General features: G+C 42.6%; 1 protein-coding gene across 1 annotated transcript; it reads right to left on the bottom strand.

Moving 5' to 3' along the window:
- Nucleotides 1–4,330: 4,330 nt before the first annotated feature.
- Nucleotides 4,331–9,532, bottom strand: LOC103639325 (putative serine/threonine-protein kinase). Its single transcript, XM_008662086.4, has 7 exons — nucleotides 7,272–9,532; nucleotides 6,867–7,026; nucleotides 6,461–6,585; nucleotides 6,129–6,339; nucleotides 5,813–6,050; nucleotides 5,417–5,567; nucleotides 4,331–5,031 (listed from the first exon to the last, which is right to left on the bottom strand). The coding sequence occupies exons 2-7, from the start codon at nucleotides 6,955–6,957 to the stop codon at nucleotides 4,732–4,734; spliced, it is 1,116 nt and encodes a 371-aa protein (XP_008660308.1). The 5' UTR covers nucleotides 6,958–7,026; nucleotides 7,272–9,532; the 3' UTR covers nucleotides 4,331–4,731.
- Between the last annotated feature and the right edge of the window lie 6,770 nt (nucleotides 9,533–16,302).

Below are 16,302 nucleotides of genomic sequence, written 5' to 3' on the forward strand. Positions count from 1 at the left end.
CTCTTCTATATCATATGCATTTCATTCTAGTTGTAGTGTATCTTTTGAAGAAACTGCTGCGATTTCTTTGAAAGATGATGCTGTGGCAACTGCTTCAGTGAAGTCACCACGAGCAGGTTGGTTACTAACTGTTCCCTTTTCATCATCTTGGGCAATCTCATTATCAGATAACTTACGGCTCTTCTATCGGTGTATCTTGCTAATCATAAGGAAATAAATGTGTCACCTAAAATTCGTGATTGGTGTCTCCCTATGTATACAGTGTTCAACCTCACTTGTGAGCTGCGACCTTTTCATTGTTGGAGTAGGACTTTCAAAGTGCAAATCCAACCCTAGATTGTTTTTATCTACAAATTCGTATGCTTGAGCACCTATCCTTCATTTGTTTTGAGCTTGCTGAAATTCATATATGTGTAGTAAATTGTGTTCTACACTGACCATAGTGTACAAGTTCATATGAATTATCCAATAAACTAGGATTGTTTCTTATGAGAAATTTCATAACTCAAAGTTCATTAATTACACCCCCACCAAGAAATAAAGTTCTATTCATTCAAAACAGCAGCTTCTGTTCATATTTAAAAGCTTCATTTCGTAATGTTGCAACGAAAACAGTATCTGCAATAGCAGATTAGTACAGTACAGTTTTTTTTAGGAATTTAAGTACGATTCAGTAGGTAGGGTGCCTGTGTCAAAACTCAAAACAACATATCAGATATAATGCAAAGAAAGACAACAGCGTATTCATCTAAAGTAACATATCAGATATCACCCCAAGACCCTCATTTTTAGGAAAGCCCAAGGACCCTGTTTTGAAGGCTCTTTTATAAACTTGTCGCGCATACTATTCATCCAAAATATCTTGTTACTGGACATATACTGTTGATTTTACTTGGACACAGTAGAACCACATAGATCCAAATAGGCTTGCTTGATGATTATACCGGCCATATAGCTTTGATTAGCACATCATTATAAACTAGGGCCCACTTGAAGCGCATTGGATTGCTGGTATTTTTGGAGGAACACCATAGGGAATAATTCAATTCTGATGGAGGGTTAGAAATTATCATGTTTTAGATGGGATCTTTCCACACTTCTACCTATAGAATCGATAATGTGAGTTTGTGTCATTCTTATAAATTGAAACTAGTTAGTTACCCGTACATTGTTACGGTTTGCATATATCATATAGGCATATATAGGCATATTTTCCTTAAATGAGATATTTATTCAAACACAATTATGTTTTTATATTTACAATATCTCTTCTTGGATCCTGGTACATTACAATCAATGGTTGCAGTGGTGGAAGACCAGCGATTTCATTTGAGGGCGCTAGGGTTTGAATCCTTCTTGCCCCTCATTTTTTGGCTGGTTATTCTGCTCCTCCTTTTCTTGTTTTGGAGGATTCCCAACTATTACAGGCAGCTCGAAATGGGTATGGTATGGGTATTTCAGCAGTCTAGTCTTAACAACTGGCGTTTTGTTTGGGAACTCGACGGCTCGATGGTGTGGTATGGGTATTTCAGCAGTCTAGTCTTAACAACTGGTTTCATAGTAGGTTAGCACCGCATACATTAAACTTGGCGATTTTCGTGCTTTATATTGGTATGAGCTATACTTGGATAGTTTTTTTTATGATATAACTTCATATTGCTACTGGTCTAGCAGCTTCCTTTGTTGTTTCATGATGAGGTCCGCGAATCACATACTCCTAAATATTAGTCGTTTTAGCTTTTATTTTTTATATCTATATTTAAATGAATGATGATAAATCTAAACACATATACAAAAGATATGCATCAAGAATTGTATGAACTCACTAATTCTCTAAAGCGACTACTATTTAGGATATATGGAGTATTATTATACAGTACTTTAGTTTAGTGTCTCCACGGAGTGTTGTAATTGCATGGCAAAAATGGCAAGCTGTGACACGTTGGTTGATCCCTAACTCCTTCGCGGAATGAGTTGCACTACTGCTTGTACATCACGGCCGCCGTGGCCACTCTGACCCGATACACACTTGTTTCTCATTGCTCTAAATATAACGCCTTGTTTCTCATGGGGAAACCACAAATCAGCATTCAGCAACACAGCTTAGGGCTTGTTCGGTTAGCTCTCAATCCATGTGGATTGAGTGGGATTGGATGAGTTTGAATCCCAAACAAGTCAAACTTCTTAAGAATTTTTTCCAATCTCATCCAATCCATGTGTATTGGGAATAACCGAACAAGGCCTTATGCGGTCCGGCGGAAATTGTCGCCTACCAAGTACCAACCACACGCTCATGCGCGCTGTGGTGCCACGGGCGCTTGTGGCCCGCTGCCGTGTAGTTTCTCGTGACAGGACACGACCAACGCACACCAGTCATCAGGTCGACGGTGACTCGCACGAATGCCCCAGCCTAATGAGCCCTCGTCTCTAACCACACACTGACAATCTGGTCTTGCGTCCACGCGCACTGGTGCTCCACGCGCAACGCCTCGGAGCCGCTCCCCAACCACGTTCCCAAAGCCTATGTGCCGCTACCCCGCTCCCCCCGCCTCAGCGCCGAGAATCCGCGCCTCCCAAGCCCCACGGTCCTGTTCTCGGATGGTGCTCCCGTCCTATACACCGCTACCCACGCTCCCCCGGTCCCCCCTCCCTTGGCACCGAGTCGTCTGGCCGTGCCGAGAATCCGCACGCGCCCACGGCTCTGTTCTCCCATTTGGAAACACCGACTTTCTCGTTTTACGCTGTTACCCGTGAATTTGCAATTAGAGATCGACGCCATTTGGCAATTTGAGATCGATGCCGATTTGACAATGTCGAGCGCACCTTCCAAATCACGTTGACATCTGCGCATGCCAAATGTGCCAGTCATCCCCCACCCCCAATATATACCACCACTGTCTCATGCCTCTTTGCGTTTTCAGTCCAAGGATTTGAACTTCTAGCACTTGCTCTTGCGACGAAAGTCAAGGTTAGAGATTTCGGAACATTGCATTCTCATATCTATAGCAGTTTTATTTGTGTATGCCTACTGTTTGGTTTATATCTCTAATAGTGCCTACTGTTTGGTTTATATCTAGAACAGATTCTTAGCTTCTTATATTTTGTACCAGCGCTCTGTTGGGTTGTGTATTGCTTACATTGTATATGCTTACCTGTTGGTTAGTGTTATACATGTATTAGCATTCTATTTGCCTACTCAATTTAAAGCATTTGAATTAAAAAACTAAAGAAATTCAAGAAAAAAAACTAGATTCACCATATAATTAGATGGGGATATTTCCATTCTTTCACCCACATTCACCTTTCCTTCTTTCATTCATATTCACCCACGTTCGTATAATTTTATCCTTCTTTTAGATATGAATTCGAAGTGTAGCACTAACTATAAAACTTTTGCCTTTTTTAAACAACAAATTTCTATTGCACCACATTGGTTGCTCTTATATGGCCAGTGCAAGAACACCATATGGTACAATAAAAACCAGTTTTTGAATAGAATCGTGGTCGCCGAACTGAATAATAACTTTATTCTTTTATTGTTTTTAAATTTAATGCACTTTGTTTAATTTATGTAGTATTATTTTTAACTAGCTATATATTATTTATTTTTTCTCATTTTACTTATGATATTTGAATTAAAACCCGTGTTTCATTGTGTATGGAGTCTGTAAAAAGGAAAACGGACGTGGCGTTGATATAGTGTAGGCCGATGGTATATATAGTGCATTAAAAAGTTGTGAAAGATAAATGCTGACAATGGTCGACAGATCGGTGGACAGTGATGTGGCGGTAGATATCGGAGTTGTTTGTTTCAGCTTTTGGCTACCATAAGTTGTTGTAGACTGCCGAACGTCCAGCTTTTTAGTCTGCTTCTATGAGAATCACTTTAGTCACCATCTAAAATCAACGTGAACACAAAATTGGTCGAGTTGTTACGATAGTAGGAGACCGTCACTTTCTTCACCTAAACCCTTTGGACTCTTTTATCTTTTATGCATGTAATCTCCACGATATTTAGATTATCCACATAGCCATTCTTAGAAAAGCTCCTTAGATATAGCTGAACCAAGCAGATTGGCTTATGGCATTAGAACCAACAAGTATGCAAATGGCTTGTTAGATAAGGTAGACTGAGTAGAGTAGTATAGACTCTCAATACGACTCATCACTCATGTGTGATCCTCTTTGTTGCAAATTATATTACATAGTTATATGCTAGTGGTATATATATTCCTTCTCCGACAACTTTAATTAAGTTTTACATTCATTGTATTACTAGTACGGTTGCCAGAAACAACCATGTACAGTTGCAACTCAATGTTGAATAGTATATTGTAAAAAAACGTTGAATAGTATAAACTGCTACTAAATGTGTCTAATATATAGAGAACTTGATGCCTAAAATAACTGTCCTTTGTAACGTGGCCGCCAGAAGGTAAAATCAATCGTCAAATCAAACTACAATTCCTCTTTTGCAAAAGAACAAAAAAAAGATGAGCTACAATTCCTGTACATCAGCAATTCACAGCGGCCTTCGCATACTACGTAACTCTAAAACAGGATGAAAATGGATCAGGCCTTCCATATCACTAGAGTTTGTGACACCTTTGAAGAGTGAAGACGTCAAACAAGCTTGCAAGCTGACAGTCTATCACGTCACCTTGGTGATGCGTCGGTTGTGCTAAACTGACAGCTGTTCATGTTGGTCTTTGTACAATTGTACTGTATGATTCAGCTGGATTGCCTTTGGTGCTTTGGCTTTGAGGACGTGCCTGCTGTCAAACTCCCAAAGCCGCCAGTACGCTGCCGAGGTTCTTTCAGTACACCTGGTGCAACTACATTTTGCAGGTCAATTTCTGCTTTGTTAGATAGCATATTGACAACCTGCTTCATGGATGGCCTCTGTTGGGACGTGGCTTGTGTGCACAGCAGTGCCACCTTGATGAAACGAAGCATTTGCTCCTCTGGGTACTTTTTCAGTTCTGGATCAACAATTTCCAAGAGTCTTCCTTCTTCTCGCAGCTTCCATGTCTGCAGTTTAACCCATGTAATAAGCTCAACCATTTTTCCAAAGAAGTAGCTATATCTTGAATGTAAACTTCTAAAGTTAGAACACCATCGTCAACAAGTACTGTGAGTCTGTCATGGAAAAAGTTGGTACTTATTATGTGCATGTGTGATTCTACGGTCCATCAAGAGCTGACACAATCATGGCAAATGCTACAAGGCTCGCAGGTTCACAATTAGACCTAGTTTGTGTACTCTTGGATTAAAATGGTTTGAAGGGATTGGAGAGTGTTTAAATCCTCAATAGATCAAAAACTCCTACGATACATTCCAATCCACTCTAATCCCTCTCCTTCCTAGAGTACTCAAACTAAGCCTTAACGGGAAACAAGAGGGAAAAGTGAGTTACCCATTCCACAAGAACATGCATATTAGGCCCCCAAGTCGGCTTGCTGCTGTTTTCACCACTTATCACTTCGAGAAGAAGCACACCAAAACTATATATGTCTGCTTTCTTGGTTAATTGTCCCAACAATGCATACTCTGGTGCCAAATAACCCCTGCAGGAAAATTATATATTGAGATTTCAATGCAAGTACGTTATAACAGACTACTATTAGTCGATCGGCGCCCTGGTAAACTGGCAGCAAAAACAACAAAATCGCTGGGTAAAACCAGAATAGCACAATGAAAAAAAAACACGACATGACATACACATAAGTTCATTGTATATAAGCAAGTAAATACAGGGAAATGTTCCCTTTTTGAGAGGAAGATACATAAAAAGATTTAGAAATGCACTAACATTGTTCCTGCAACACGCGTGCTAATGTGAGTAACGGTATCAGGAAAAATCTTGGCCAATCCAAAATCTCCAATTTTGGGCAGCAGTTTCTTATCAAGTAAAATGTTGCTAGCCTTGATATCACGGTGGACAATGCATGGTTGTGCTTTCTCATGAAGAAAAGCAAGGCCAGAAGCAGTTCCAATACATATAGCAGCTCTTTTCTGCCAGTCCAATGGGATACATTTATTCTTTGGTCCTGGCCATAATTCACAAAGGTAAAGTTAATATGTTTGGATTGACCGACTTCGAAAGTCCAAGTTCAATATTAACTTACCAAGCAAAGCATTCGCCAAACTATTATTCTCCGCATACTCATACACCAATAGTCTGTTTTTCCCTTCAGCGCAGCAACCAATCAGCCTGACAAGGTTTGGGTGCCTAACATTTGATATGACATTAATTTCTGTCAAGAATTCACTAATTCTTTGTTTTGACTCAACTGCAAGCTTTTTAATTGCAATTTGAGTGCCATCTTTGAGGTTTCCCTAAGTGAGGAACAGGCTTTGTTAGTCATTGACTACAGCCTCGAAACATGCATTTAGAGTAGAAGCAACAAATAAAGCACGGATTTTAAACAAAAATGCATAAACAAGTCCTGGGCATCACCTTATACACTGCTCCGAAACCCCCACGGCCAATGCAATTCAACATGTGAAAGTTTTGTGTGGCAGTCTTCAACTCGTTTAGGGAGAATACCTGTACATTATTTCCAGCTCTTGATAAGACATGACCTGCACTTTTATCAGAGTTGCATCATCAATTGCTGTTGAGCACAAGAACACAGACACGAAAGTAATGTCAGCACAGAAGTGCACTGAAATAGGATAACTGTCACTTTGTCAATGGTATACAGTTACGTGTGGCTAAAAAGGAAAAAAAAAATACAATGTTGTCCACGCTTTCAATGCAAAGCGACACAAACACAAGTGTTCTTCAATTCGAAGATGAAATGAAGTCACGACACTATTGAGCAGTAGTCTCCTCGAATCATGTGCTCACAGAACGGATGTACCTGAACTGTGAGACGAACCCGCGACGACCTGACAATTCTGATCTTGCCTCGACTTGGAGCCGCCTACCAAGCAGCCGACCGAACTCCCCATGTTCCAAATCGCAATCCCGTTGCCTCCTCCAGAAGTCTATGTGAAGCCAGCTCCAGTTGGAGGTCGCAACTGCGCGGAGGGTGCGAAGTTATCAGTAAATAAAGCTGTAAAAGCTTGTTTACTTTAGCGCGTCGAACTGTCGATAGACGAAGCAATATTGTATACTCTGCTCGTTCGCAACAAGCTACATAAACTGAAAAGGGGGGCGAAATCGAGGACAAAATGAGAAAAATCTTGAAAAACGCATGAGAATAGCTGGATTCGATGCGCCATACCATTCCCCAAAGCAAAGCAGACAAGAATCGGGCACGAACCTGTCGACTGTAGACCGTAGACGTGATCGCTCCCGCAGACCGCAGACAGCAGACAGCTGAAGCTCCGGACTGTATCCTTCCTCTGCTCCCCTCCTTCCCGATCGTCTCGCCTCCGCGTTGGCGTTGGCAACGCCGGCGCTCCGACGCTGCCTGTCCGGGGACAGGGTGGACTAGAGGGGGTAGGAGGCGGCCGATGCCCGGCGGATTTTTAACCGCTCCACTGCCCCGCGTCGCTGTTGCTTTTTTTGCTCGCTTCTGTGGCGACGCGCCTATTCATTGATCATTTTTTAGACCCATGCATAGTGCCGGTTTGAGTCGAATTAGCCGTGACCCTTGATCAGACGCGTTGGATCGGTTTATTCCACATGAATTGCTCGAGGGTCTCGGAGCCTACATCTGACAAATACGCTTGGGCGTACCCGGAATTCGGTTTTAACAGAAAACCAATAATGATGGACTCACAATCAGCGCGTGACGACCATCGTAGAAACGATCCGCACCTAAACTACACGCACGCGGAATAAACCCCCCAAGCGATCCATACATGATTACTAGTACTGTGCCCGTGCGATACGACGGCGCACAGGAACAATAACACACAATCATATATAATGAGTGACTCTATAAATCAATCTTAGTTCACACCTACATTGTCTAGATTGTCTTAGATCAATTGATTATTAGCTGGTAATCTGGTATGTACTGATGTATATTAGTATGTTATATATAATCTTGTCAAATTGTTTCCGTCAGTTCATTACCAAATAAATATCATTAGGTACATCATTGAATTTATTTTCACAATATAATTGTTCAAAGTATCATGAGATTCACCCTTTGAATTTATTTTCATAAGTATTAAGTACTCACGAGAGTAAAATTTTATATGGCTTGTGGCCATACTCAGGCAAGTTTCGTTCCATAAATGGAGGCAAGAACATGGTAGAAACTGTACAGAAACAAGGAACAGGACCATGCCTACATTGTCACATACTACAGTCTACAGTAGATAGCAAAGATCTTGCATACTATTCACATGATGATTTGAAATCTATTATAATATGAGTCTATATGCAAGAAGCAATTAGTTTTACTCTAAGTAGGAGAGACATTCAATATAATATGATTCTATATGCAAGAATCTGCATATTAATGACCCAACATTGCTGCCTTATTTTTTTTCTTTCAGCAACGCCTAAAAACGCTGGTCATATTAATGACACTCATCAACATCTGAAACCGCATAAAAACGCTTGTGAAATCTCTGCGTGTGGGCACTTGAAACAAAAGAACAACAGATTAGTTAATAAGAGAACATGACAGAGTTGAAACCCCAAAACAATGCACGAAGATGGTAGTACGACCGTGCACGCTACTTCCCTCACTAATGGTATAGGCACGAAAGTATATACAACCTATAGTTCGGTTTGTAGTACAAATAATTCATGTATGTTCCTAAGCTAAGTTGATATGAACACTATTCCAGTTTTACTACATAAATATGCATGTAAGAATGAGTAGATGAATAAATGTAATTGCACACATAACATTGAAATGAAAAATATATGAACATGGCTTTGCTGATGTCTAAAGTTGGATAATTTCTTTCGCTCTCACAATATTAGCAAACCTCTCGTGCGTACGGCGATGGAGACCCTGCAGGCCCACAACCTCTCGTGCGCGGCTACCAGCGCGGCGGGCGAGTAGCGGAGCGAGGTAGCGTCGAGGAGGAGGAGCATCATCGCGGCGGCTAGATCGGCCTTCTCCAGTTGCGCTGCATGGTCGCCCGCGACAGCAATTGCCGCCGCTTGCCTGCCTTCAAAGAAGTCCACGCCCTCGTCGCCCTCGACGGCGAGCGCGTCGCCGTTCGTCCTGGAGGATGCGACCGACGAGCGGGTGGAAGGAGACGCGCTCGGCCTCGGCTTCGCCCTCGAAGACCTCCACGCCCTCGTCGTTCTCGACGGTGAGAGCGCCGCCATCGGTGTCGTCCTGGTGGATGCGGCCGTCGAGTCGGTAGGCGTCGTCCTGGCGGAGCATGTCGGCGAGCGGGTAGAAGACACGGATCACTTTGGCGAGCACGATCGTCATGCATGTTATGGCGGGATTTATTTGTTGTTTGTTGGAGAAGATAAGGCTTATCCGATAGCCATAGCGGATTCTTTGTTAGTTCACTGATGGTACGAAGGTTTGTTGCTTCCATTGCGCGCGGATAGCCACGACGGATTGTTTGTTAGGTCACTGATGAAGCGGTTGGTTTGTTGCTTCCATTTTGCGCGGAGGACATAGTCAGAGAGTATACGTGTGTGAGAGGAGGCATCACGTTCGTGAACGACGTGACAACTGTAGGCTGATTTAGAATAAATGGAAAGGGGGTTTTTGTAAAATTTTGACGCACGACGACCGTTGAAACTGGTGCTTTAAGTATAGTATAGACTTGAGGGCTTAGGGCTACATCTAACCTATGCGTTTGCGTGCACCGAGGATTCGGACCTTAAGGAAAAGCCTCTACACAACTCTAGTTACACGAAGACTCACGAATTGTTGTCGGGTACTTGGAAACATGGTACCTGAAATAGGTCCATAACCTCATTTCGGCTCGTTTGTCGATCAGATCCTCTGCCGGACAGCCCTACAAGGAGCGACTGACCAAGTCCCCGTCGAGCAAACCTACAAGGCAGAGCGACCAAACAAGTCCTCGTCGAGCATGCATGCCTACATGGCGGACGACCGACTAAGTCCACACCGAGCAAGCCTACGAAATAGAGCGGTCGATCAAGTCCCCCCGAGCAAGCCTGCAAGGCAGAGCGGTCGATCAAGTCCTAGCCAAACAACTCGACGAGGCGGAGGTCCCAGTCCAAGTAAAATTATCCCGCGTCATCTACGACAAGACGTGTCATCAACATGCCACGTTTGAACATATGTGCAGCATACCAAAGGGCCATCGGGAGGACTATCGACACAACTGTACGCCCCACGTACGGTCTCAGACGTGTCCCCACTGCCCTATGGGGTAAGTCAACCTTAGTCGTGGAAGAACCTCAGCACCGGAGTCTGTATAGTGCCCCGTGTACCAGAAAAGACGGGACAGTGCACTATACCGAGTATATGCCTACACACCAGCAGGTGATGCAGGGCTCATGACGGCAGAAAGAGTCGTGCAACACACGATCCCACCATGAGAAAAATCCATGGGACCCACCACGCACTACTACAAGGACATCAACAACGGACTCACTACAAGAATTTGTACGACGAACAAATAAGGTGGTACCCCCATACCGGAAGTACGGCTACACACGACACTATGAACGACGTCAGGAACGCTACCTCAACCCGGGGCGATAGATCGCCCTCTTGCTAGTAGAGAACAAGTCTTAACTGAAGTGGACTAAGGCGCAAGCTTGAAACAGTATAATCTCTCTGTTCCAAACTCTATGCTCAAATCCCAGCAATTTACCATTCGGAGTGAGTTTGCGCTAATATCTCCACGAACATATATCTCATTGTCCTTCGGTTTTTGAAACACGATACAACAATTTTCTAAAAAACGATTCTCATATAAACGGAATGAGAAGTGAAGTGTTTAGCGGCCTAAAACCGATTCTGACGGCGCTAGAAGCCGAAACAGGCCCCAAGTATACCCAACCCGGTTCCAAGCACCATAGCCCACACCAGACAATGCTTTACTCGTGGTTTTGTTTGAACTTAGGATCTAATGTTTTAAATATAACATCACCACTAAGTTACAAATACATCTTCATCACGTCTATGAAAAACAAATACAATACCTATAAAAATAATTTTGTTAGAGTACATCATGTGCCATATTGCGTCATAAGACTATCTCCAGCAGTTTATCTATCTATATATTCATATTCAAATTATCTCTACTACTTATTAAGGCGGTAAGGGGTAGGCTGCCATTCTGTGTTCTGCCATTTCCATTCCCCCCTCCCCGCACTGTCTTCCCATTCTCATTCCCGGTTGTCATTCCGTGTTCTGTCATTCCCATTACCCTCTCCCCCCTCCCCGTGCATCCCACGCCTAGCTAAAATTAAATAAAAAAACACAAATGTGGCCCCAATGGGATTCAAACCTGTGACCTCTCAAGCAAATGTGCTCGTAGCTACCACTACACCACATGTGTGTTTATGTCAATATCTGTTACAGTAAAAATATCTACTACATCTCTCTCAAAGCCCACATGCTACCTTTGCATAATGTGTAGTAGTAGATAATTATCAACGAGATTCCTGAATTATATTTTTGGATGGAGGGAGTAGTATTTAAAGAAGAGCCTTGCATGCAATTTCTTTTGTTTGAATAATGTTTTCAACTTAAATTCTTTTTTATATGTGTGACATTTATTCTCCGTAATATTTTTCCATGGATCTAACTTGTGAGTCATTTTCATAAACCAACGCCAAAGATGAATCCATGTTTCTTACTTGGAAACCCCGAACAAACACCACTGGCAGGAGGCGCTCGCGTTGGCGTCGCTCATCGACGACGAGAAGAAGCTTGGCGACTGCCAGTTCGACCTCTGGAAGCAGTATTACGTGGCCACATGCGTCGCTGTGTTCGGCAAGCTCCGGCGCAGCCACCGCTTGGACGCGGTCCAGAGCGGCTGCATCGCGCTGTCCATCTTCAAATAGGGAGACCTCATGGTCGTCGCCAACGCCGATGACTATCGGGTTGTTATGGGCACCGCATCCGACAACGGTGCCGTCACACCGTCCGGCTCATCATCCACCTAAAGCTCAACCTCCCACGTAAGTCACTACTGGCCGACCATGAATTCTTGTGCGCTGGGACGACGGCCGTTGCTGACATTGTGTGAGTGTCCTCCAACAAGATTTATGTAGAGGAGTAACACATCCGGTGGTGCAACGGCTAGGTGTACTACCTCGCTGGTGAGCCTGGGGTGCACTTCGTTTGACAGCCCAGCCAAGAGTCATCGGTACTTGCCATGTCGTGCGCGTTTGACAACTACTATATCAAGGACTTTGGCGTCATCTTGGCACCAGAGGTTACGAAGAGGAGGACCGACAGTAATGATCACTCGCCATCGTCGGGGTAGCTTTTGTGTCGGCATGCCTTTAATTCTCTTCGCAAACACATACACTTGCTTTTTTGTTTAAGCAAGCGTGTATGGTGGTGCGTACCTGATGACTGACAATGTACGAGGGAACTTTTACCGGCAGGTGTGACACATGCTCTTCAATGATGAGACCATGCAAACCGTGGTATATATCGAAGTCTGCATGATACTGATGGTTGCAATGTTTATGTATGGCTAGGATTACAAATGGATTATGAAATATTTTTTATAACAATATAAGATACATTTTGTATATAAGTTATTATGTTATTATATATTTCCGTTGCAACGCACGAGTACTCACCTAGTAGTACAGAACAGTGCAATCTATAGTACATAACAGTTCTAAATAACGTTGTTGGTAAACTACGGGTAGACAGTTGCAGACGGGCTAACGGCCTAACGGGTGCTATGTCCCTACGAGACCGGGGGAATCCACAAAACAACACACGTTTGAGATAGTGTTCAGCCCCCATTTTCAAGTAATTCAAAGAACAACACCAATTTTATCAAATGAATTCAAAATACAGTACTCCATCTATATTTTTTTATTCTTTTATTTCTAACGTCACAAGCGAATGGACCAAATTGCACATATCATTTCATAGCCTTATTTTTTATCTATTATGTCTATAAGAATATAAATGCATACAAATATACGAGCTCTATTTTATATTGTTAAGCATAACATACAATTAAATTCAGATGTTCTACTAGCTGTATGCCCGTGCGTTGCCATAGAAATAAAAATTACTATTTCTAGCGGTATAGGTGCTTTGTCACAATACAAAACATGTGCATACGATTCATATTTAGAGATATTCCTACAACGTAGTAAAGAAATTAATAACAAATACAAATTACGCCTACGAGCCCACGAAAAAGGACGATATATGTATATGACTACACCGATACTTGACTTGTTTAAATCAATTCTCCAGGGCGCACCCTAGAGAATTGATTGAAAGCGTACGTCTATCGCTATCCGGTGCCTTTTCATTACTTTCGAGGAAGTACATCCGATGTTTGGCAAAAAAACATAGATATAGAACGATAAACATCACTACGATATACAAAATCTATATGGCAAAATATCACAGTAACACTTTTGGCTATTATTACAAAATTCAGTTTGCTACTCATGGGAAGTACTCTTGATACAAATGCACATGGTTATTCATCGAACCATTGATTTTAACCATCAAGCTACTCATGGTAAATACTCTTGATACAAAATAAGACATGCAATACATAAAACGTACCAAACATCATAGCTTGAAAAAAGGCAAGCACAATAAAATATTAATACCAATGACTACATGAAAACAAACAACATATATATTATCATCAGTCTCAATATCTTATAAATTCTTTGTCAACAGATAATAGAATATTTCTTTCGATTTTACATAAGCTATTCAAACTCCATCCTACTATTGGACCAACTCTCTCATTTATCACAGCAGATTAATCGCTTAACACTGAAAAAACTAATCGAAGAGCCTAAATTTTGCCCATTTGTTTAGCCTTTAACGGGTGCTTGATTTTGACACATCGAGATGTCAAAAAAGAAAATAAACTCCAAATTTTAGTGCAGTGTGCAAATTGTACATGGAATGTCATTAATAGAACAATTAATTTATTTAAAGTAATAAATGCAAATATCTAAAAAGACTAAGATTGTGCACAGTAGTATAGTTGTAAAAAATTAATAGTGGTAGTATAGTTGTAAAAAAGAATCGGTGATAGTTAGTCCAAACACCATTCTTTTGTGTCTGTTAATAGTACCACTATCGAACTCTAGCTCGACCTTTTTTTCTTTCGCTCGGACAAAGACAAAGAGCGGTGATTTTTAGTGCAGGTCTTCTTGCAACAGCAGCTAGGGTTCATGTTTCAGATCAATATGAACTTAAGACTGTGCATGACTGCAAGTAAAGGCAAATATCAGTATACACCAGAAAACTAATATGTGAAACCAAGTTACAAGAACTAGCATAAAAGACGCTAATCCCAAAAGGCAAAGAAAATAGCATCAAATTAGCACACAAGTATTTGAAAATATGAAAAGCAAAAATATGAAAAGGACTATTCATTGTCTTTCAAATGTGTTACATAATTTTGAACTTGGAATCAAAGAAGTATAAGACATCATAGAAAGAAAACAAAAAATCTTTAAAAAACTTGAATAAAAAAAGTTAACCTTAACATGAGCCCCTTTTGAGAGTGCTACACTGTAAAGTGTGACAAACCAACCATCAATGTTCTATGAATATACTTTTTAAGAAGTAGAAATGTATGCATTACATTAGAACATAAAAGTTGAATTCCACTTCCTAATTAATGGAGAATTCGAACAGGTAGGCAAGGCATCTCAACTAAACATAGAACAAAACTGACAACGGTAGTAACACTAACAAAATAAAAGATTAAGATTCCTGATACCGGTAAGCACCAAAACCAAAATAGGCACTACAGGAATCCAGTTAATTCCCGTCGGCTAAAAACCAATGGGAATAACCTATAAACCGATGGGAATAACTAATTCCTGTCGGCCTCAAGCCGATGGCCATAAGGTGTCGGGGATAAACTTATTCCCGTCGGCAGCTGACGCGAATAAGTAATCCTCGTCGGCCAAGGACTAGCCGACGGGGATAAGCCTTAACTCCCGTCGACCACGTGGGCTGACGAGGATAAGCCTTAACTCCCGTCGGCCACGTGGGTGGCGTCGTCGCTTCGGAGAGGCGGTCGGGGGGGGGGGGGGCGCTCGGGGAGGCGGTCGGGGGCAGCGACGGCGCTCCGAGAGGCGTTTGAGGGTGGCAGCAGCCCTTGGGACGGCTGCGGCGGTGGGGGCGCGGCGGCGGTGTGGGCGGTGGGGGCGCGGCGGGGACGGGCGGGGGCGGGCGCGGCGGTGGTGTGGGCGGTGGGGCCGGCGGGCGTCGCGGGGGGGGGGGGGGGGGGGGGGACGGGCGAGGGCAGGCGCGGCGGTGGGGGCGCGGCAGTGGTGTGGGCGGTGGGGGCCGGCGGCGGACCGGCGGGTATGGCGACGGGGTCCCGCGTGGGGTCCCCGCGGCGCTCATAAACCAGTAATCCCCGTCGGCTTTTGTCAGGGCCGACAGGAGTTAACTTATTCCCGTCGGCCTGTGTCTGGGCCGACGGGAGTTAACTTAAGGCCCTTCGGCTGGAAGGTAGCCGACGGGAGTTAACTAACTCCTGTCGGCTTTTTCTATGGCCGACGGGAGTTAAGCCGGCCGACGGGAATCTTTAGAATTCCTGTAGTGAGGCCACATATTAATATAATTTATTTACTTTGTGACTTTTAATGTATATTTTGTGATGAATGAAATATTTAGCTTTTACTGATTATTATTTGCTTTTAATCTATCACTTAGCACTTAAGCTAACAATCATGGTGTGAACACCTAAATCTAGAGCCAAAGACAACAAGGCAGGAGTTCAGTATCCTACAACTCTTACCTTCAGAGGTTAGTGAAAGTCACCTAGAGGAGGGGTGAATAGGCGAAACCTGAAAATTATAACTTTAAACCCAGACTTGATCCCTCGATTAGCGGTTAGAACAAGATGAACAATTATCAGAGTATAAAACTAAGTCCTTTGCTTGCAAAGAGTATTGCTTTCAAAGAATGCGGAATTAATACAAAACAACACAATTGAAATGTTTATGGAGAATAATGCAAGAGGACTTTAGATAAGAAGAGGAAGAACACAAGTTCTTTCTTGCAAGGCATTGCTTCTATATATTTGAATTTAACTTGAAGCAACACAAAATAATATTAGCAAGGAATAGTGCAAGAGAACTTAGAGAGGAAGAAAACAAACAAATCAAAAGTAATAAGCACAAGAGACACGGGTGATTTGTTTTACCGAGGTTCGGTTCTCTAGAACCTAATCCCCGTTGAGGAGTCCACTAAG

The sequence above is a fragment of the Zea mays genome, chromosome 9 (genome assembly GCF_902167145.1).
Source record: "Zea mays cultivar B73 chromosome 9, Zm-B73-REFERENCE-NAM-5.0, whole genome shotgun sequence".
Taxonomy (NCBI): Eukaryota; Viridiplantae; Streptophyta; class Magnoliopsida; order Poales; family Poaceae; genus Zea; species Zea mays.